This window comes from Rousettus aegyptiacus, unplaced genomic scaffold (assembly GCF_014176215.1).
Source record: "Rousettus aegyptiacus isolate mRouAeg1 unplaced genomic scaffold, mRouAeg1.p scaffold_m13_p_4, whole genome shotgun sequence".
NCBI lineage: Eukaryota > Metazoa > Chordata > Mammalia > Chiroptera > Pteropodidae > Rousettus > Rousettus aegyptiacus.
The window spans coordinates 24,657,617-24,681,880 of NW_023416307.1; the positions used below are offsets into that span (position 1 = coordinate 24,657,617).

At 37.2% G+C, this 24,264-nt stretch overlaps 1 protein-coding gene across 1 annotated transcript in view; it reads left to right on the forward strand.

Moving 5' to 3' along the window:
• Positions 1 to 1,267, forward strand: part of OTOL1 (otolin 1) — an 89,606-nt gene extending 88,339 nt beyond the window's left edge. The window contains exon 5 of the mRNA XM_036219871.1: positions 263 to 1,267. Coding sequence (XP_036075764.1) covers positions 263 to 1,161 — 899 coding nt within the window. The 3' untranslated portion in view covers positions 1,162 to 1,267. The remainder of the gene's footprint in view (positions 1 to 262) is intronic.
• The last annotated feature ends 22,997 nt before the right edge of the window (positions 1,268 to 24,264 follow it).

Sequence of the window (24,264 nt, forward strand, 5' to 3'; positions counted from 1 at the left end):
AAAGTAAAAAGTGTATAGAACTAGGCACGTGAGATCTAAATATAAGCTATCACTTCTCAGTAGCGTTAACTTTTCCCCTTATAAGACAGTAGCATATCAATGGTTTTGTGTAAGAGTCTCCTTCTATAGCCATTACTGAGGTGAGAACCAGTTTTCCAGTCCCAACTAGTAGGTTTTATTTCTATTTTGTGATCTCTATGATAACAATGTATCATTCATAGCCTATGTGGTCCTTAAACATTATTTCAACTTTCCATTTCAGGTGGACTTGGTCCTAAGGGGGATAGAGGAGACATTGGACCTACGGGAATGAAAGGACAAAAAGGCTCGAAGGGGGACACATTTGTAAATGGCAGCAAAGGAGATAAAGGAGACCGAGGGGCTGTGGGCTCACCAGGCTTGAATGGAGAGCCTGGGGCTAAGGGCGAGAAGGGGGAGAAGGGGGAGAAGGGCTACTGCAGAGATTCTGGGGAGAGGGGGGGCAAAGGGGAAAAAGGTGACCTGGGGATGAAAGGAGAAAAAGGTAGCAAAGGAGATATTGGAACGGAAGGCAAAAGTGGCCCAGATGGCTCGCCTGGGGCCCGAGGCGATCCAGGGGCTAAAGGAGAAAAGGGAGAGTTAGGTCCTCCTGGTCGTGTGGGACCTGCAGGGCCAAAGGGTGAGCTTGGGAGCAAAGGGGTCCGAGGGTCTATTGGGAAGAAGGGCTCTCGGGGACTCAAAGGCTCCAGGGGTGAGGTGGCCAGAGTCCCGCAGTCGGCTTTCAGTGTTGCTTTGTCGAAGCCTTTCCCTCCTCCCAATGTCCCTATCAAATTTGACAAAGTTTTCTATAATGACCAAGGGAATTACAGCCCTGTCACTGGGAGATTTAACTGTAGTATTCCTGGGGCATATGTATTTTCCTACCACGTCACGGTGAGGGCCCGACCTGCTCGGATCAGCCTGGTGGCCCGGAATAAGAAGCAGTTCAAGTCCAGAGAAACAGTCTATGGTCATGAAATAGACCAGGCCTCTCTTCTTATTATCCTGAAATTAAATGCAGGGGACCAAGTCTGGCTGGAAGTTTCAAAAGATTGGAATGGGGTGTATGCCAGCGCTGAGGATGACAGCATTTTTACTGGGTTCCTTTTGTACCCAGAGGAAACTCCTGAAATTTTACCATAAACTTATGTCTTGAGCACTGTAGTTTGGAGTCAGTGGTATAATCAGGTAACATAGAATAGTGTTATTGAAAAAATAGCTTTTGTTATTTTTTCCATGATTATAAACATAATGGAAAAAATAAGAAAAAATTATATCTCTTGGAGTCAACTATTTCTATTTTAAGATATCACCCTTTTAAAATCATTATTTATATATTTGAGAGTATACATCTATTAACTTAGTAGGTAGCTTCCTTTCATTTAGCATTACAATAGCATTTCTCATCCCATTTAAATAACTAATAATATTTGTATACAAAAAATGTGAATGAGACTTGTAATTAATAAATATATTCTTACGAAACATCATCTACAGCTCACATAAATGTGCATAACTATTTTCTGTGTGAATGTGAGGGTAACAGCTGACATATCATAATTGGCAAGTATTTTTTAAAAGTTTCTAATTCTGTTGGGGAGTTGCCTTCCAACAAAATGGAACTATTCTCATATTAATTTAATTCAAGAAGAATACACAGAAAGAATGGTAAAGACTAGCTAAAATACCTTTAAAATTAATCAGTGTGTAAAGATTGATCATTAAAAAAACTGTATTATATAGACTTGTGTGTTGGGTAAAAAGAAAGTTAATGCTCAGTCATATCAAAAACCCAGTCATTCATCAAATGATTATGCTTAGAAGAATTGAATGTCCCCCAAAGATTCAATAGTAAAATTAGATCATATTTGATCTAAAAACTTGGTTCTTTCCTCATGAAAGAACATTTAATTTGAATAAATTCTTTAGCTTCATTATCATGATCTGTATAATAATTAATTCCTCTTATTCAGTGATGACACTATTGGAACATATGGGTATTTGGGAATTCACTTGCAATCTGAATATTTAAGAACTGTGAATGTAGTCTCATTTTTTTAAGAAGCACACTTTTTGAATCCAAATTGAATTTGGTTCAAGAAGGCATGTAGTTAGGCAGATTTGCAAATCTTGGTGAGTCAAATCAGGGAGTGGATAATGGGGAACTTTCTGTTCTTGCTCTGCCAGACAAACATCATTCCTTTTGAGAGTCTCATATATGTGTGAATAGTGTTTCCCAAACTGTGTTTAGAGGAAAATTATTTCTGGAAGTTGGCATTATGAGCTACTGGGAAAAGAGTGGGAAGCATGTTAGTATAGTCTCTGACATTCCAACAGAAAATAAATATAATTTTGTTTCATCCAATGATCCTATATTTATTTTGAGTTAGAACTCATCAAGTAACATCCCATGAAACAGTATTGTGTAGGATGCCAATTTTGGAAATGTTGCATTAGTTTCTTATCCAAAGACCACCCAGCAGGCTGGGGTAAGTTCACTAATGATATTTCTCCCTTTCTTAAGCAGTTCTTCTCTATTTTATTTTAAATTTTATTATTACTTTTTATGCCTACAGCATCCAGTATTCCTAGGTGGTTCCCATCCAAGTACTAACCAGGCCTAACCTTGCTTAGCTTCTGAGATCAGACGGAGGATCTGTTCAGGTGGCATGGTCGTAGAGTTCTTCTCTATTTAGATTGTAATATTGCTTTAGTTGAAGCTTTACTTGTATTTGTTAGAAGGAGGTTAAGATAATTCATGTGATTAAAATAGTGATGCTTCTTGAACTTAGAATTTTGAAGATTGGATAGCAAAGAGATTCAGGAACTTAAAAGTTTTGTCTCTCTCTTTCTATGTTCATGTGTATGTGAAAAATATATATATGTCTATATTTTTTCCTTATGCCTTCTCCATCATTGAGTTGAAGGGATTTGGGGAGGCTGAGAGCCCCCTAGCTTTGGACGATGGAAAAGAAAACCACAGCAAAAGATGCGATGTAAAAGGCAGCTAGGCAGAGGCTCAGTAACAGTTCATGTGGAGGATTCATGGCATCTAGCAGGGTCTTACATATGTGTTTGGGGTAAACATTTTATAGGAAGTCTGAAGTTAAAGCCTTAGGGTTAGGAACCAGGATTGGTGATTAATTATGAACTTTTTCAGGGAATCCACACCAAGGAAGTTCTTATCGTTGGGGCGGATTTGGGAGGTAGCTTCTAGGTTCTTTATGCCACTTTTTGCTCTGAGGATGAAGAAGTGGCATGACAGCATCTCCTTCTTAACTATCTCATGTCTCCCATCCTGTTAAAGGCACAAAAATAAAGAATGGGTCTCTCCCATCCCCAGGATTTGAATACGTTCTCTACTTACACTTAACCTAATGACTGCTAAATATCCAGATCTCTCCCTTGAGTAGTAAACTACTGAGAATTAAAACTACTGACATCTCAAGCTTAATGCGGCAAAACTAGGCTTCTGAAGTTTTCCCCAAGCTGCTCCTCTCAGACCTTGCCCTAACTCACATAGAATGGCAACTCCTTCTGGAGTTACTCAGGCCAGAAATCCGTGTCATTTGATTTTTCTATTTCACACTTAAATTCAACCTGTCAGGAAATTTTTTTTGTATCTGGAATTTGATGACTTCATACATCTCCACTGCCATCACCCTGATCAAGTCATTTATTGCCTGAATTATTTACTGCAATAACCACAAACCAGATTCCCTTAAGATACAATGGGTCTAGGGTCAAAGTACAAATGAGATTCAAGTTAACATATATTTAAATTTTTAAAATTTATGAATCAAACTCACAAATAGTTATTTAAAATACGGTCTATCTTCCTACTTCAATGTATGCTTTTATACTAAAAAAGTAAAAAAAAAAAATCTATAATTTTTATATGACTTACTGTAAATAAGATATCAAAGATGACTGAATTACTATCATTCATGCCTAGGAGATCTGTTACTAAGAAGGTGATCTTTGGATGAGTAATAAGAAAAAGACATTAAATCATGAATTACTATATATTTACCTATGGTTGTTATTTTTAAAACTTACTTTCTACAAAATATGTTTTCATGTTCGAGATTTTCACATAATTCATGTTCTATTGACAGTTTTGTCAAGTTAGACAACTTTTGTTGAATCATTGAATTTTAAAATTAATTTTTAAAAATTTCAATTTGGAGAGACAGTTCAGCTGAAATCAACAATAAGATTTGGAAATGAACCGTGAAACTTACATACCATGTTCAAAGATTGTAATTTGGGATTATATGATATATTATCACTATTATAAACAATGTTGCACAATATTTAAATTTCATCCTATAAACTATAATCACTTATATTGCCATTTTTGTCATCTCTTAAAACAATATTCTAAAATCTAGGTCCATCATGAACTTTCCGTCTAGACATACATAAATACAAATTTAGATATGAATTATTTAATATTTTTAGCCCTTAAGTATGTAACTGTTGCAAACACTGGGCAATTTGAGTATCTCAAGAATGATGAACTGAAACACAATGAGAAGCAAGAAAATGAATGCTCAGCAGAATTGAGATATTTGTTATCTGGGGCATTGATGCTCTCCAAGAGGAAGCAGATAAGTTGTACTTCTCTTAATTAAGCACATCCATTGTTCAAATGCTCCCCACACTCCAAAGCAGTGTCTATCTCTCATGTTTGCAGAATTTTAACCCACTGGCAGTAGTGGCATTTGGAGGTGGTTACTTTTTGTTTGCCGCCCATTGGACAAGAGGTATGGAGGAGAGCTTCCCCAGGGTTTGAAAGGCAGTAGTCAAAAGAGTGCATATTTAAGACTGCAAGCTGTACTGTGCCAGAATTGCACCCTGATCTCTATTAAAAGTGCCCTGGATACTAGCAAACTTTACGTGTTGTGTGTTTGTTTTACACACGACTCCTTAAAGCATACTGCCATTTGCAACAACATGAATGGACCTCGAGATAATCCTGCTAAGTTGAAATAAGCCAGACAGAAAGGTTGAAAATCACATGATATCACTTATATGTGGGATATAAATCTAAAAGCAACAAAGGAACAGGACAAACAAACAAAGACTCATGGACAAGGACTATAGACTAATGGTTACCAGAGAGTAGGGGGTGGAGGAGGAGGGGGGAGGTAGATGGAGTAAAGGGGGTCAAATATAGGGGGATGGGGGTGGGTGAAGTGGGTAAAGGGGTTAAAATATATGGTAGCTGATGGAAACTGGACTTTGGGAGGTAAACACACAATAGAATATACAGATGTCAAATTATAATGTACACCTAAAAATTATATAATTGTACTAACCAATGTTATCCCCAATAAACTTAATTAAAAATAAAAAAATAAAAAATAAAAATGCTAAAAGACTTGGATGAAGGACTTAGGGCGTGGGAAAAATTTAGAGCAATGAGTCTGCCATTGACATAGATGCGTGGGGGCAGGCAGGAGAGAGAGACATTGGGAATTATGGTGTCTTAATAACTGTAATACCTTATGCCCTAATAATGTGCCAGGCATTGAGCTTTATGTGTCTAGAGTAGCTTAAGTGTTATGTACCCTGCGAAGAGCAGTTAGGCAATGCGCCAAAGACACCAGTGTGGTAGGTGGGGTGGAGGGAAGCCATGGACCCATAACCTTAACCAATGGAGCAAGGGAGAGTTTACTAAAAGGCTTGACTGGTGAAACCTGGTATAACGGGAAAAGAATGGTAATACCCAGTTTTTGAAGGTTATCACCCCAAGAGAGAAAGGGAATAAAATGAGGGACAAGAATCCACTGATAGCTCAGCAAGAGGTGCAAGAATGGTCCTCATGTACAACTGCTGACTAAACCAACGCTGATGACAGAGATTGTAGCTGGGCACACTGATCAGACTTTAGTTGGGCACTCTGATCAATGTACAATCCACGTGAATTCAGTGGAAAAAATAGGAATGCTTGATTGTTCTAGGAACTAGAATTAAGGCATGTTTATTATTGTTTGAATTATAAGGCATACATCGCATCTAATAAAGATGACATGAGCGTGTTGCACATTTAGGGTCTTTCCTTCTGAGATAGGAAATGCATGGATGGTTCTCTCTTTTCCTGAGCTTGTGGAAGGGGCTGAGGGAGCAGAAGCCTCACTCTCTTATGCTGTGTAGTCATTCATTTATTTAGGGGTGCTGTATGCCAGGCACTGTATTTGGTACTGAGGATAAATACTGAGCCAAACAGGAAGAAAAACTCTCTTTTTCATAGAGGTTATGAAGAAAATAATTTTTTTAAATCTATAAGCTGTTAGTTACATAGTATGTCAGAAAGTGACAAATGCTATGGAGAAATATAAGCTGGAAGGGGTATTTGGAGTATCAGGGTGGGGTGGGGGAGGGGCGAGAGTGATTTTAAATAAGAATCAGAAAAGGCATTGTTAAGAATGCCTTTGAGCCCAGATGTGAAGAAGACAAAAGATCAAGTCATGTGGATTTATGGGAAAGCAGAGGAACACGAGAATAAAATTCGTAAGGTTGGAGCTTGCCTAGCAAGGAGGCCAGTGGGACTATAGGAACCAGTGTGTGTGTGTGTGTGTGTGGGGTCAGAGAAATCACAGATTGTGTGGGACTTCTAGGCTATTGTAAAGACTTAGACTTCATTCCGAATTTGGCAGATGTAGAGATGTACCATTCGAGTCCCCTCCAAGGAAAAATGAGATGCCCCACTGAGGGGACAGTGCTCAGCAGATGTTTCTGGTTGTTGTCTCCTTCATGGTCTGCCCTAACTGCAGAGCTATGTCTTCTGAGGTTATGCCTTTCCCATGGCAGCCCAAATCTGGAGACTGAGCAAGGTGGGCAGATCAAGGCCCAGCCATTTCAGTCCTTTGTGGTCACCTGGATGGGCCACGCTCCAGAGCGTCTGCCTGCTGGCCAAGGCTTTGCTGGGCATTCACTGCAGTTCAGTCCTTCCCTGTCCAGTTCTTCCTCTTTTCCCTTCCCTCTACAGGAGTCGATTCCTAATAAACACCTTGCACCTCAAACTCTCTTTGTATATCTGCCTTTGGGGACCCAACTGGTAACCATGAGATGTTAAATGTGAGAGAAAGTAGTAGAGAGCACAATTTTGTGGACCACTTGTTTATTGTGCACTTGCATATGTGAACACCCCTCCCCCTCCCCGGACACACACCCACACACACATACCTCTCTCCTTTGCTCTGAGTCAGGACTAAAAGAATTAATTAGCTAATTAATTAACATTGTCAGAACACTATTGGAAACTTTGGGCCTGACATTTAAATCTAAAGAACCTCTGTTGGCTGACTATAGTGGTTAAGTGCATGGACTCAGGAACCGGGTTCGCTGGGTTGGAATTTTATTTACTAGCCAGCCACGTGACCTTTGGCAAGACACTTAGTCTACCTGTGCCTCAGTTTCCTCATCTATAAAATGGGATTTGGATGTTATGAATGAGTTTATATTTGCAAAACTCTTAGAACTGTGTCTGACACATAGTAAGTGCCAAATATATGTTTGTTAAATAAGAAAGCCTGCTTTACTTGAGTCAAATGTGAGAGGATTTATTTTGTGTGTGGGTCAGACTCCTTTTTGGGGTCAGATATGTACTGGCTTTTCCGCTGATAAACTTATGAGTGAGGAGGTGAAATAAGGACTGATTTGGGCTCAATGTATTGTCGGAGGTGAGAGTGTCGATTGAATTTAAGTCATGCATTTAGTCAATGTCTCTAGAATATCTGAATTATTAAAAAATATATAAAATAATGTTCTATAAAGGATACATAAAAATAAAATGCCACTCCTTTGAAATGAGATTCAGGTTTACCTTTTCCTCAAAATCACTATTAATCGGGTTAATAAACCAAAATGCAGGAATTCACTTTCCTATTTAGGCACCTATGACGACTGTTTTGCAGTGCCATACTGACCACGAGCTTCCTACACACCTGAATAAGGCACTGAATGAGAGCCGAAGTAAAGATGGATGTTTTGCTGATCTGAAAGGTAATGCCAATGACAAATGAGACCTCCCAGTAGACCACAGCCAGGGTTAGTGGCAGGAAATCGTATCGGCTCAGTGATTAAGGCAACATCAGCAGTCAGAAGACAGCAGCAGGGCAGGTGGCCTTGGTTTTGCTGCTGCCTCATCTGATCTGTCGTGCAGGGTGATGAGACTGAAATATGTCTGCAGAGCCCACAAACATGATCCTCTCCTGCTTCCTTCCCTCCCCTCCCTCCCCAGGATAAATGAGCAACAAAAAATCTGGAACATCCAGATTATTAAATGTCAGAGCTGTTGCCAAAGCAGCACATCCACTCTCCTTGGATGTTGAATGTAACTTAAAATTACCCCTGGCAAAAGGTTTGGTGAAGGTCTTATTCATTCATTTTAATTTAAGAAAAATTAATGAGCACCTACTATGTACTAGGCACTGGGCTCGATGTCAAGGATATGAAGATAAATGAGACAATTTCTTGTCTTCAAGGAAGTCACAGTCGAATGGAAGAGGTAACTAAGTGAAGACATTGGTTGTTTTATCTTTTCTGTCTTCGGGATGGTCAAGGACCTAAATGCCATGGCTATTACAGGGGAAATTGAGAAAACACTTAATCCAGCAAGTTGGTTGATTGATGTTCTTATTTAGCTACCCCATGGAGTACTAGGTAAACCATTGATTTAAGAATGTTCAGCTTCAGCAGGAGCAGAAGGTAAACAAAATATCTAAGAACAACATTTTCGAAATTGGGTGTTGCCATGTACTCTAAATCTGTTTCTAAGACCTTGGACTGACAAGTAAGTGAGGACTAAAGAATTCTATGGGGAAATCAGAAGCTGACCTGGCAAAGTCAAGGACCAAAGGAAGCAGAGACTTTTATCTGAGCCTGGAAAGGATCTCAATAAACATCTCACTTGTTCCTCTTGAAAGGTAAGACGCCAAAGACTAGATTCTGCAACTCAAAATGTGTGACGCAAGGACTCACAGATCATAGCATTCACTCTTCCAAGCAAAAGCTTCAGATTTAAAACAAAACCAGAATTATTGGGATATGATACACCTGCATAAAACTGCACAAATGTTGAATGTACAGCTTGATGACGTAAAGCAGATGGCTATATCCATGAAACCAGTACCATGTCATGATATGAAAAAAATTCCAGTAGCACAATTTCCGTGTGCCCACTTCCAATCAAATCATTCCACCCCACAAACATAACCTCTACGCTAATTTCTATTACCATAGATTAATTTTATATGTGTTTGAGCTTCACACAAATGGAATTGTGCAGTTTGTAGTCTTTCATGTCGAGCTTTCCCTACCAACAGTCTGTCTGGGTGATTATTTATGCTGCTCTGTGTATTAGTAGTACTTAGATGTTGAAGATCTTTCCATATGATGTTTTCGTGATGTGTTCGTTTAGTCTTTTTTTTTTTTTTGCCAAATTTTAGTGGGTCGTTTGTCTTTTTCTCATTGACATATAGGAGATTTTAGACTGTTTCTGCAAAACTCTTTAGTTTTAATCTACTCCTCTTTTTCTACAAGTGGGTCGATTTGCTTTCTGAGCCTCTTTCTCCCTTTCATACATCTCTCTTTGGTTTCTAAATTTCTCAAACATAAGCTCCCTGATGGTTCTCTTTGTAGGACTAAAATTGCTTCCAAAAAAGAAAATGCATGCTTAGATGTAAGTGACTGAAAAATCTTTTGTTTGCTACTCTTGCCCCTAAGTATTTATCTTTTAAAAAGAATTTCCAACCAACAAAATATCTGATGGTAGAATTTCAGAAATGAGAAAGCTGATGGGGATTTTTTTGAGAGCGATTGGGAGACAAGAAAGACCAGTGAAAGGCACTTTTTGGTGTCTCTGAAATCCAACAATGCTGCATTTCTTAAAATTTTCTTTGAATTTGGGCCAATTAGCTTTAAGAAATGTTGGACAAAGGGAAAAAGAAATTTATCAACAAATAATTGGGAAAAAAACCTCGAATCACTGGATTCAGGACTATTTTCAAAGACTGACCATCAATGGCTTACTATCAGCCTGGGAACCTTATGGTACAATGTTTCAGGGTGGCTGTAGTCTTAGAAACCAGTGCGAATATTGCAATAGTGATTTGTCAGGAGATAACAAAGCATGCTTATGAAGTTAGTGAGTGATGTTAGATTGGTAAGTGGAGTCTAACATCTTATAGGCAGGAGATGGTTTAAGATGACCTTGAAAATAAGGGTGAAAAACTCAGCAAAAATAAAAAGAAATATCAATAAAGGCAATTTATGTGATAAAAAGGAGGGACCAAAAACTGAAAAAAAAATTTAAAGGAGGCATGTGGTCCTGTTCAGATCCAAGTAGTAGGTACTCATCCTCAAGAAAACATGGTTCTGAGATGTCCATACCAAGTGAATGGACTATTTAATCTCTCACTATAAAATGGTTCTCAGTTATATGTGTTAAAAACAGAATGGGGGCACGGGTTGGAGAGTCCTAGTCTGTTTCTGCCATAAATACTTCACTTCTCAAATATTTATTAATCATTTACTATCAGGCACTGGAATAGATAATCATTATATTTGTAAATTCTTTGAAGTAATTACTCATTATAATTGGAAACTAGAAGAGGGTTTGTAAATCTGGGAGGATTAGGGGAGCTTTGGAATTTATTTAATTATCGATACAATAATTATTTATTGAGCATATGCCTCATGCCAGCCATTATGCTAGGTGCTAAGGATACAGCTTTGAACAAAAAAGATGAGTCTTTGCCTTCATAGAGCTAACAGTTTAGTGATAAAGACAGAGGAAATGACATTAAACTGTGTCTTGAAGTGCTTCTCTTATGAAAAAAGGAGGAAAGTCATTTCTGCCAGAGGCTCCTATAGATAGACCACAGTTTGGAAAGAAGTTTGTGAATTTGGAAAACTGCGAGTAGTGGAATGTGGCTGAAATCATGTGAAATGTGTTTGATGAAAATCCAGTGAAGTAGATTCTTCCAAAAATGTTGCAGCTGAAATCCACCACAGGCTGGGAAAGCTAGATTGATCTATCTGTTTATCGTCCTATCTGTGTAAGATTCATTCTGTGGATGGTACTGATAAACACTGGTGAAATTCATACAGAGATGAATATGACAGGGTCCTCATTTTAGACTTAAAGTTCCTTATTAAAAGGTATAGGAACATCATAACCAAATGATATTAAGGTGAGGAAAGCTGAGAGGTGGATTAAAATGGAAGGAGCTAGTTTCAAGGTTCAACTTGGTTCCATTCTATAATAATTAAGATAGAATTTTGAATTTTTAAATAGGGATTTCTTATCCTTTATCCTCAGGTGTTCTAAGACTTGTGTAGCAGTTGTGGGCAATTCAGCTCTACTGAGAAGTGTCAGAGCAGATAAGAGATAAACCTATTAAAGTGTCAAGAAGAAAATAACCCTTCGGGTTACCAATTGACTGTTTTCTGGTTAAATAAACTTTAAGTATCAGATTCAGAAGGGCCAACGTAATGTTACATTTATTATATCCTTCTAAAACACCTTTCAGAAGCATTGGCTATATATCTGTCCATTTTTTTTTTTCTGCAGTAACAAACAATTTCCAAATTTCAATGGCTTACAACATTAATTTCCTACTCATGTGTTTACAAGCTGGTTGTAGCTCTGCTCAGCTCTACTTGGATTGGGCTCCATCCTGTGCACTGGTTCAAGTCTATTCTATATATCATTTCATTCTGGGACCCAAGTGGAAGGAGAGGTATTATCTAGAGAAAGTTTTCTTCATGGTGGAAGGCTGAAGCTCACCAAAAGATGGAAACTTGTAATGACATTAAAAGTTTCTGCTTGGATGACGTAAATAATATTTACTCAAATTCCACTTGCAAAAAGCCATCTGATCAAACCAATAATCAAGAAATGTACTTTTTTCATGGGGCAAAGATAAGAGAAAGTAGCATGAATATTTGCTGATCAATACAATCTACTATGATGTATTTGTGTACTTGTTTTATAAAATAACTTCTACAGATAAACTGAAATCTCTCTGAGAAGTGTGATCAGAAGCTCTACATTTTAAAGAAAATGTTCTTTCTAGAATTTTTCCTTCATGCTGCACTAGAAGGTTGATATTAGCAGTAAATACAGGTAATGATCTAAAATACTTGGGGTGAGATTGCTGTGGGAAAAATTCAAATTCAGGCTATAACAATTTGGAGGTATCCATTTGTGAGAAGTGTCTGTGCAGTTATTCATTAATTTAGAACTTATATGACAAAACTAATCATTCAGGCAGGATTTGAGTGACCCATGGGTCTTTAAACATGGAAACACATTTTTTAAAGGATAGTTTGAGATGGGAGTCGGGGAAATGGTGAAATGTTTTATAGTGTATAATCTTTATGTTTTATTTCATTGAACAGTGTGCTATATACTTGATTTTCCTTTGCAAAATCAAGTGGTATGTTGCCATGATTTCTACTTTAATAAGTGACAGAAGTAGTCATTTTCTCTGTGTGTGGGAAAGCATAAATCACTCCTTGCAGTGGGACTGAAAATATTTCTCTGTCTGAGGTATGAATTTATGAGTTAAATTTGGTTATAGGATTGTGGATTAAAATTTAGACTAGCTTAAAGTGGTGTATTCTGTGATATTTAAGTGACTGTAGGACATTTACACAGCATTATGAAAACATATTTTTCATACTGCTGATATTAGGTATTGTTCTCAGTGTGCAACGATGACTTTAGATTGTTATTCACACTTCTGCAGCTTCAGTGAACATTACTTAACATGGAACCATTAAGCAATTTCAATTGACTTAGAGATCACAATGAACCTAATTAAGAAGCCTTACTTTGTATCACACTTAGAGCCTACAACTCAACACCACGCAGCTCATCCTGGTACGTGTATCAAATTAGTTCTGTTTTTAAATACAGATGATGTAAAACATACCTATGGAAAACTAATCATTTGTATTCTTGAAGTCACTAAGAATTTATTGAGGGAGTATAGTAAAAACCGGTAGTTTATTTTATATTTAAAGAGATAAATTAAAGCCCTCACTAAATTATTATGGGTTCAGTGCTTTTCTCCTTCTATTTATCTTTTGTCTTTTGGCTATTAAAGTAGTTAGGGTCTTTTCAGCTGAAATTAATGGTCAACCTAATTCAACCAATAGAGAAATTTACTCTCTCACGTAACAGGTGGTCAAGAGGTAGTGTGGGCCCTAGTCATGAGGCAATCAGGTTGCTTGTTCTATTTCTATGTTATTCTCTTGGTTCTTCCCTCTTCTCTGCATTGCCTTTGTTCTCAGGCTGGCTTTTCTCGTTATGTTAACATAGTTGACAACAACATCCAAGAAAATGTGCCTCGTTGATCACGTTCAGAAGGAAATAACTCTATCCTGACATGTCACGCACTTTAGTTGTTACCCAATATCTATTCTTCCTTGTTATATATTGTGATGGTTATTTTTATTTTTAAGTGTCAACTTGACTAGGCTAAGGGTTGCCCAGATAGCTGGGGAAACACTATTTCTGGGTATGCCTGTGAGAGTATTTCTGGAAGAGATTAGCATTTGGGTCAGTAGATTGAGTAAGGCAGATTGGCCTCACCAATACAGGTGGGCATCATTCAATCTGATGAGGGCCTGAATAGAACAAAAAGGAAGAGGAAGGGCAAATTTGCTCTCTGGCTGAGCTTGGATGTCCTCGAACATTGGTGCTCCTGGTTCTTAGGCCTTCAAACTTGGATCAAAACTTATACAGTTGTGCTGTTGCCCTCGCATCCCTTTCTTGGACTTTTGAGTTTATAATGGAACTTATGTCATTGGCTCCTCTGGTTCCGAAGCATCGAACTAGGACTGAATTAAACCATCGGCTTCCCTTGTTCTCCAGCTTGCAGATGTCAGATCATGGGACTCATGGCTTCCATAATCACGTGAGTCAATTCCTGTCTCCATATGGATATATAATGGATGGAATGAGGGTTTGTTGGTGGCTTAGTCTTTGAGATGGAAGTCTGGTATGGAAAAGGGCAAAGAAATAAGGTAGAAGGAGCCGGGACATCCGGTAGCTTTAGAGGAGGAGATATCTCGCCAGCTTGAATTTTATATTAAAGAATAATAAACCATTGGTTTTACTTTAAGTTTTTGTAAGTTTTCTGAACTGATATCCTTGCTTTCTGCATCACTTTATGTCATGTACTCATACCTGGGCCATCTGTTCTCCAAGGGAACCTATGGTGTGTGTTAATTGGCTTAAACCTAGGTTTCTGAACCAATCACTGGCAAGAGGAATGAAATTACAATGATTGGTTAGGATTATTTAGGACCCCTCCTGGAGCAGGAACTTACTGGGTCATGTTGGGGATTCTATCAGGAAGACGTGAGGAATGGTTGATCCAACAATGTCCATTAGAAGCACGTCTCTCCTCGTTGGCATAACTAACAGACTGTGGTCTGAGAAAAGAGAAGTTGACTCATTTAGTCCACTCTTGTGATATAATCCTGGGGACAATCTGCTTCTTAGATTGCCTGGGCTGGAGAGTATAGACTAAATAATAGAAGTTATTTCAGATTTAGCATGTTTGGTTTTGGTTTTTATTTATTTGCATTTATGAATAAATGTGTGTTTGCATGTGGGTGTCGAGGGAGAAATCCATGTTGCCATGGGAGGGGAGGTAGAGGTTCTCCTTCCTCTAGATCTTGTCATTTGAGCAAAGCTTGCTTGGTTTGTTAGCTGAGCATCAGTTAGAATTGTTTCCACCAGGCTTCAGGAATATAAAAGAAATAATCTCTAATAGTTTATCAGTGCAATAACGGCCTAAATATTTTAAGAGCTCAACAACTTGTCAACTTCTCACTAGTACTCTAACTACTCCTGTCTTCTATCTGAGAATAAGGTGAAGAGGGTTATCTAGATAGAGAGAAGAAGGGGTGAATTTTGCAATTTTACCTGGCATAGGTACCACCTATACTGCTGGAAACCATCTAGAGCTACTCTCCCAGATGTCACATGCCCTTGACCAAGATATAAAATTTGCATGACTTATGAAAGACAGGGCTGAAGAACTTAAGTAGATTACTGATTGCATAGATAGTCTCTGAAAGTAAAAACACAGAATGTAGGCTAGGAACTCTGAATTAAATTGAGTAATTAGATGCTGAGAAAACACAGAAGTGAAGAGATTGAGCTTTAGGATCCAACTGAATGTGTAAAAATCCTGCCTTTCCACTGACTAGTTGTATAAATTTGGACAATTGCTTTGTCTCTTTGTCTCAGTTTCCTCACTGTTAAGGGCAATAATGATAGTATTTACCATGGAGGAGGTTTAAATAAGGATAAAGTATTTAGTACAGGGCCTGTTACACAGGAAAGCTAACATTAGAAAAGTTGCCGCTGGTCACATGAGTCTTCAGCTTTTTTCCAGCCATTTCTTCATTTCAAAGAACATTCAGGTGACATAAAAAAGCAATCTTATTTTCTCTCAAGATGAGGACTCCATTTTTACTAGATGCCATCCCTCAGCAACACTGATCAGGAACTTTCTTTATCCCAGATTTCATTCACGAAGAAGTTAAACACACACACACACACACACACACACACACACACACACACACACCCTTTAAAAGAGGTCAATTTTGATGCCATTAGAAATGATTATGAATGACCTTAACTACAGCATACCACCAGATGGGTAACATTTACCTTAGATGACATTTAGTGGAGGTCTCTGAGCAGATGAAATTGCAGTGACTCTATGTGTAGAAATTAGATGGCAGGTACTGAAAGGATCTCTGCTAATGAGCTGGTTGATTTCAGTTCAATGTAAGGCAACACTCTAAAAATTACACCTGTCTTAAAATTTAATTAGGTGCTCATAGTCATGGTGAGTTGTTTTACTAGAGGTTTCCAAGCAGATTGGGCATGGGGCGGGGGAACAACTGTTTATCAGAGATATGATTGAGAGGTTCACGTGCAGGATGCATGGTTGGACAAGGTAACTGTTTGGATTACACATACTCCTGAGATGCTTTGACAATGCCTTAAATTCTTAGTCATGTCAACATAAATACAACCTTCATTTAGAATTTCATCTATCAGTAAGCTATTGTAACTCTTCACTTGGTGAGTTGTTAATGCCAATCAGAATGTGTAATTCCTTGGAAAATCCAGCAGTTAAAACTACTCACTCAAAGACAAAGCTTAATCACCCTGAAGCTATAGTTATTAAAGTTGTCATTGAAAAGGACCTTAATATAACACTAAAAAAACAAATAAAAATTGATGAGGCCAAGTGAAAGGTAAACATGGTACTTTGAAGAGAATTAAAAATTTCATGCATTTACCTTTATTCACTGCAAAACAAGGCAATTATAAGACTTTTGACTTCTTAATTATACTGTTGCCACATATTTTAACTTTAATGTTTCAAAGAGTCTTGGATGAAATTGTTTTAATTGAGGCCAACTCAAATTGTGGTTATTATTTATAATTAGGTGAAATTTCCCCTCACTGGAAATTTGCTAAAGCCTTCAGAACAACTAAAAGAAAAACTAGCAGTACATGCCATGAACAGTTATTTATACAACCCCATTTTCTCATCTAATAAACTTAGCAATAAAAAATAAAGGGAGGAAGGAAGCTAATATTCCCTAAGCTGTTACTCTGGCAGGTGTCTTGCATTGCACATAGTATCTTATTTAACTTTTAAGTAACCTGGTGAGATAGATATTTAATATATTTTATAGATAAGACCTTTCAGAAACATTAAGTGTCTTGTCCATGGTCACTAAGTCAATACAAACTGGAGCCAGGATTTTAACTTGGAGTTGCATAAATCCAGTTAAAATTCGTAATTGTTACTCCAAGGTGGAGACCTTACAACCTCAAACTCAAACACCTTCACCAATGAGGCAGGAACATAAATGAGTGACTCTTAAGTGTAGGTGGGAGGGGGTATAAGCCAGGTATCTGAACTGGAGGGTGCCTGTTTGGCCAAAAGGCATTTACATTAAATTAAAAAAAAAAAAAAATCATCTCCTAGCCTTATCAGGCATGCTTGCCAAAAGTTTGTAACCTCTAAAATGCTGTTAATTTTCATGCTATAGACTGAAGGAAGCTTTGGGAGACATGAGCAAAATGCAATTTTCTTTTAGCCTCCTCTGATCTCTCTAAAATTTTATATAGTGGAAAAGACTTTTCTACTAAAAAAAAGTGCAAGCAAATCCGGTTGATTTTTCTTAAGTAAAAGGCCCACAATAGATTTAAGTCACAAACATTCTCAAGTCAAAATTTTGAGTCTTTAGTCCTCCACAATAATCAAAATCTCATGTGATTTGTCACCCATCTTTTCCTTTTCCTCAGCTGGCCCCTTGAAGTGGGAGAGAGTGTCATGTACTTCTTTTCTGCTGTTCTCCTTCTCTCAACCCACTACTTCTTGTTATTCCTGACAGGGAAAAACAGAGAGGAGAGAAGAAGAGGTAAGGGAGAAAAGGCTAAATAAAGTTTTTACCTGAAAAACAGTATGAAAGATCCTCAAAAATTAAGAATAGGATTGCAATATGACCCCACAACACCTCTTTGGGGGTACCTACCCAGGAAATTAGAAAACATTTATCCATAAAGATATATGCACACTGATGTTCATTGCAGCAGGTGACCAAGACATGGAAACAACCAAAGTGTCCTTTGACAGATGATTGAATAAAGAAGATGTGGTGCATATATACAATGAAATATTACTTAGCTATAAAAAAAACATGAAATACTGCCATTCGTGGCAACGTGGATGGATCTTAAGGTAATCATGCTAAGAGAAATAAATCAGGCAGAAAAAAATTGAGAACCATAGATTTCATTCATATGTGTTGTGTAAAACTGAAAACAACAAATGAACAAGACAAACAAACAAAAACTTGTAGACACAGACAACAGTTTAGTAGTTACCAGAAGGATGCGGGGGAAAGAAGAAGTAGATAAGAGTAATGGGGGTCAAATATATGGTTATTGGAGATTTGATTTTGGTTGGTGAACACACAATGCAATATACATATGACATATTATTGAACTGAACACTTGAAACCTATATAATTTTATTAACCAGTGTCACTCCAATATATTCGATAAATTTTTACCTAAAATGATACTGCTGTAAGCTGGCTCAGATGCATGCTTAAGGTTTACTCTCTTGGGGTTCTTTCATAGCTCCCTCCATACTTCCCATCACTAGGGATTTCCTACCTGCAGTGGGCTCGAGAGGATAAGGGGAGTGTGATGTCAGTGGGTGTTTTAGCCTCTGTAAATCCTAGGGTTTCTGAAGTGCATCTCAGTTTTTGTTTGCTGAGTCTTTTCTTGCCTACTGGACCAGACTGAGGCTGATCCCACATTGGCTCTTGCTTGTATGTGGTCAACTCAAGTCCATGGAAACACTTTTGTGTTCTTTCTTCTGGTAATTTCTGGGAGCATGGGCCAGTTCCAGTGACCAGCAGCGCTTACCAGTAATTCCCCTCTTAAGTAGTCACTTCTCTGACTCCCTGGATTTCCTAGGTTAGATGTCAGCTCCCGATGTGCTCTAACTCTCAGGAGAGGGGGCAAAAAACCACATGTCCCAGGCTTTCTGAGTGACCCATTAAAGCCCCTCCAGCCCTGCTTACCAGGCTTGCATTGAGGGACGGGTTAGGCGAGGAGTAGCTGGGGCTAAGACTTTGGTTTTGTCCAAGAGGATCCTTTGACAAAAATCCTTTCTTTAATCCCCTTTAAAAAATCCTTAACCTGGCTGACTGGTCCAAGGGTCAGAGGACCAGTTTCCATCATTTTCTCTGTAAATTCTACATTTGAGCTAATATCCGTTGCATTTTGGTGATTCAAGTGAAATGTTGATTTGGTAGCACTTGGCTGTCACTCCAGGTGAGGCTGATGCAGCACTGAACAGGACAAAAGTAGTTTGCTTGGTTCAGGATTCATCAATCTAGTTGAACCTTCCTTCAAAAACGGAATCTAGAAGAGGTTTAACAAGGACTTTTGGATGGACTTTGCGAGATCTGTAAACCGGAATGTTATGTAAAATTTCAATGTGTATGCATAAATGTACCTTTTGGGACATTTATAACCCCAAACAGATTAGGAACCTCTGGGAAAAAATATATTGCCGAGTTTGTCCATATAAAGTAACTTTTCCTGAAAACACAGCCATACATTGAGTACAAAAATAACCATACTATCTACTCAAGTTATGCTGTTATCCTTTAACTTGGTAAAGTCAAGGAAACTGTGGATATCAATAACTCCCATTCCACTCCTTTCCTCAAAACTTAAGACTTTTAATTCCCTGGTTATTAAAGTTAATCTAGTTTAAAATCACTTCTATCAGCTTCTTCCAGCATGCTTTTTAAAAAAGCAATATGATAGCAGTAGGGGTAGGAGAGTTAAAATCATGTTTTTCACCAAAAACATCATTATCCCTTCCAAGTATATTTCTGGTTGGATTCATTTTTTTTTTTTTTGGTTATTTTATTCCCAGAAGGCTACTAAGAAATTTACAACTATAGAACCTTTTAATGCAGTTTAGGGCAGAAACTATTTAGGCAGCAGAAATAGAATTAGAAAAAAAAACCACATCAAGCAATAGAGCAGTTAAGATGGTCTAATTAAAGTTATAATTGTACATCGAGTGCATGAAGATAACTTTAATTTTTTTCTCATCTGAGCATTTTTGCTCTGTATTTCAATTCTTTATATCTCATGCTTAATCTTCCATGTCTTACTGAATCTATGCTGAACCCTAAATAGGTTAACAAGGAGTTTTAAAAATAAAACTTTTCAGACATACCAATAATCGAGATAATAATGAAGGCATTATTATTTTTATATAGGTTTTTCTCTGCTGTGACTTGAAAGTATTCTTCAAATTTCTTCTCAAATGTAACTTCTCTTTTGAGACAGATAATAATGTTTCAACACAATTCATGGGTCATTTGGATTGTCCAAACCCAACCTCCTTTCACAGACCTTTCCTATTTCTTTTTAAAAAAACACTTTCACCCCTTCCTTACCTTATTCTCTTCACTCTTAGTAGATAACTTTGCTGCATTAGGGCTTAAAGAAATAGAGACCTTGAGGCAGAAGCTTTATCACCTTTCTGACCTTCTGCAGTTAAAAGCACGCAAAACTGCCTTACCTTTCCTACTGTCTTATAGAGAAAGGTGCCCCTTTTCCTCTTAGCTGAGCCTTCGCTCATACGGGCTGTCCTGTGTCCTCCTGCCTCTCCTCACTAACTTTACACATCAGTTTTCCTTTATCTTATATCTCCTAATACTCCATTGTTTCTAGTGTTTTCACATAAACCTACAAACACGTATTTGTGTTCTTCATACCATAAAAGGACTGAATAGTCATTCGAGCATCTCCTTACCCACTTCTACACCTTTCTTGCCATTCATCCTCTCTACTCTTTCATCCATCCTTTACATGCCACCAGCCTACAGACATGGCGCTCAAAAGGTCATTTTAAAGGAAAGCGAAAACAAACAAGCAAAAGAAAGGCAATGTATGGCATTGACACCCTTCCTAGCCTTTTCCCATATATGTCATATTGTTTATAACTTTGTCCTCATAGAGTAATGCAGTTGTGTGTCCTGCCTCTTTACTGAATTGGTGGTATATTGTAGATGGGCAATGAATATTAAATGAGTTAGTAAATATTGAACGATTTTTTTTTTGTATTATATCAGTTATTTATTGTCACGTAAACATTTTGGAACATCTACAAAACCTCTGTGACGTGCAACAGTAAACATGCATTTACTTCTCAAGTCTCCGGAGTTCAGCTGGTCTGGGTTGATCTCACGTAGGCTTCCTCATGTAGCAGCCATGAGCCATGCAGGCAGCTCTGCCGATCTCAGCTCAGCTCCCTCAGTGTTTGAGAGTGACCCTGCTGTCAGATGGCTTAGAATGGCCTCAGCTCAGACAACTGAGAGACTTGGCTCCACGCCACAGGTCTCAGCAGATAGAGTGGAATTGTTTTTATGGAAGTGCAAGTGTGAGGACAAGCATAGCTGCAGAAGTACTTTTCAAGTCTCCTTGGGCCGTGCTGGCTAACACCCCACTGTGCGAAGTTGGACAATGGCTGAACTGAGAATCAAGGGGCAGGAAAATCGACTTGCTTCTTTGTTGAAAGTAACTGCAAAGTCTTGTGGCAAAAGGTGTGAATCTAAGAAAAGGTAAAAAATTCGGTGGTCATTAATAAGATTAATTCACCACACACATGATCTTCAGATTGATCATTTAAATCTAATTTGTTTATACTACTATTCCTAAACATCTCCCTATTTGTAGGCAATTGGTTGCTTTCCTTTCTTCATTCTTATGGGAAAATCTTGTATTAAATAGTCAAAAGCATGTTACTTTTCTCAACTATTGAATCAATTATTTTGTGTATCAAGTGGCTCACATAAACCAGGGTTTGTTTTTCCTACATAGCAAGTTTGAAGGTTATGTGATTGTGGTTGGCATTAATTTGGTGGTTCATTGATTCCAAGGTCAATGTCTCTACAATTTTTTTGGTCTTTCTTTTATGTTCAGAGGGTAGTTGCCAGCTTCAACTATCACTCTCCCACTTAAAGCAGGCAGAAGGAAGAATGAAAAAATACACTAGACAGAATACCTCTTACCCTGACTAGTGCTGTAACACATGGGCCACACTTAGCTAGAATATGGTGCAAGAGAAAGGGTTGGGGATGAGTCAGTGACTCCGCAGTATCTGCCCCATCTATACAGTCTCAGGAGTGGGATGATCAGGTCAGTGTGCTAGGATTTTTTTATGTCTCTTACTACTGATTTTCTTGTACCTTTTCAAAAGGTCATTTCCAGCTCACAGTGTCATTAGCAGCATACTTTTATCATACACTCATCACAGCCTCGCTAACATACTTTGAACACTAATGAGGTTGAACAATTTCTATGTGTTATTTAATCGTTTTTCTTGGAATTTTAAAATTTATATTTTTTCATTTAAAACATTGTTTTTTATATATTTAAAAGTACTCTTTAAAAATTAATGGTATTGACTTACTTTGTTACATCTATTGCCTATTTCCCTTTTTCCTTTTCGTTTTGAAAGCTCCCATTTTAGAGACATTTAAAGATTTTTATTTATTTAATTAACTTATTTATTTAATTTATTTATTTTTATTTTATTTGATCTTTTTAAAAAGATTTTTATAGTGTTGCCTTGCATGGCTAATATTCCATAGATATTTGGTTTCTGCAGCAGGACCACTACTAACCCATAAGACACCTTTCTTGAAATAGAAAATGTCTTCCTCCTGCAAGACATTTTATTTCCATCTGTTAGAAAATTATCAAGTTATAATAATTTTGTTAAAGTAAACCACTTGAGTGCCATCTTTCAGAAATATTTCCTAGTAAATACACAATTCTACGATTTCTGTATGTGAATGGTCCCTCCATGGACGTGGTGTCGTTTGTGGCTGTGTTTAAACTCCCTCCACTGAGCGTACACATGCTTAGTTTTTAAAAAGTTAGAGAAGATTCATGCAAATGGCTAAGTTGCACAAAAGGAAAATTATTTAGAATTGGGTTCAGCGGGAGACTAAAAATAAGGTATAATTGGCTTCAGAATCAATTAAAGTCATTAAAAAGGTGTTTGTTCAAAGATTTCCTACTTTGAATTAATTAAATATAAATTTAAGATTATACTGCAGTTACTGACAGTAATAACAGCACATAGTGTTATCCAACCAAAGTTTTAAATGATATATGCTATAGATTTCTGTGTTTTAATTAAAAAACTTTTTTGGCAAATTAAAATTTATTTAAAATATATTTTTAAACTATGACTATTTCTGAGTAAGTACAGTGAAGGCAAAAGAAAACCATATACTAAGTTTTATTGCTAATCCTTTTGTTAGTTGTGTGATTTGGGGAAATCACTCAATTTTTATGAGTCTCAGTTTTTTCATCTATAAAATGGAGATAGTAATATTGGCCCTGCGTGATTTATAAGGGTATTAAAATAATTACTGCGATTTAATGAAGTCAAAAGGGCCCAACTTGTTTAAACAGAATTTAAATGAGAACTATTATTATTACAACAGATTTAACTTTGTAAGGTGTCAAATTTGGTTACTTGATTTAAACTGATTGAAGGAAAAAAGGAGGAAATGGAAATATATTTATTGAATTATGAAAACTGTATTAGCAAAAAGAAATAAAGTGAATTAAGATCCTTTGTAGCCAATCTATTGGAAGGCCAATTTGGCATGACAACATGATTTGCTGAAGAAAGTTTAATATAGAGGAGAAAAACTTCCACTCTAATATTACCTGTAAACTGAGTTTTCTCAAAAATTATTTAGTTTAGTTGTGAAGTAAAAGATACAAAATCTGGTGCCTATTTCATCTCCGGTTTGTTTTAGATCCAGATTTAAACAGTTTTAGCTGGACTATGTAGAATATCCCCTTGAAAAAATACTTAAGAGCTTAGTTAAAAATAACTAAAAAAGAAAACATCTATCTAAACTTATTGTTCAGTCAGAGATTTTAATTCCACTTTGATTTTTCTCAGGAGCAATCTCTGTTTGTGAGTTACTTGAAATTATAACAAATATATTTTAAGAAACATTTCTTTTTTTTGATTTTTGCAGGAACCATTTGATTAATCCTATGTACTGTGAGGGGCTGGGTTCTCTAACTAGATAGTAGAGCTTTAGATATTTATCTTTCTCATTCTTTCTCAGCCAGTCATGAACATGGGTCCACATTGTCCCAGTGTTCCATGCTCTACAGAGGGAGGAGACTGATAGACTTGGAAGCAGAGGAAGATTGGCGAATGCCACCACTGAGAGAAAAAGGGCCAGACTATAACTGGAGCCCAACAAGTAACTTACAGAATACTGCTTTTAAAGGCTATTATCATTATAAACTTATCAGTTGCTTTTAGTTGATATAATGCATAAAAGCTTAACTGTAATTTCAGTTTGAGCAGTAATAGTCATCACCCTGGAGATAAACTCTAAATTGATAAATGCTTTGCTAAAAAAAGAGGATCTGATACATCATTGAGTTCCAAACCACAGTGTGATAGTATAATATTTTAGCTTTAGGAGTAGTGTCATTGCAGTTTTATTGATATGCTATATTATTTATAATCTTAGCTACCATTCCCCTTTTCTCTCTCTAACTATCCATCAAATTTTATATGTACAGCTAAAGAGAATAGAAGT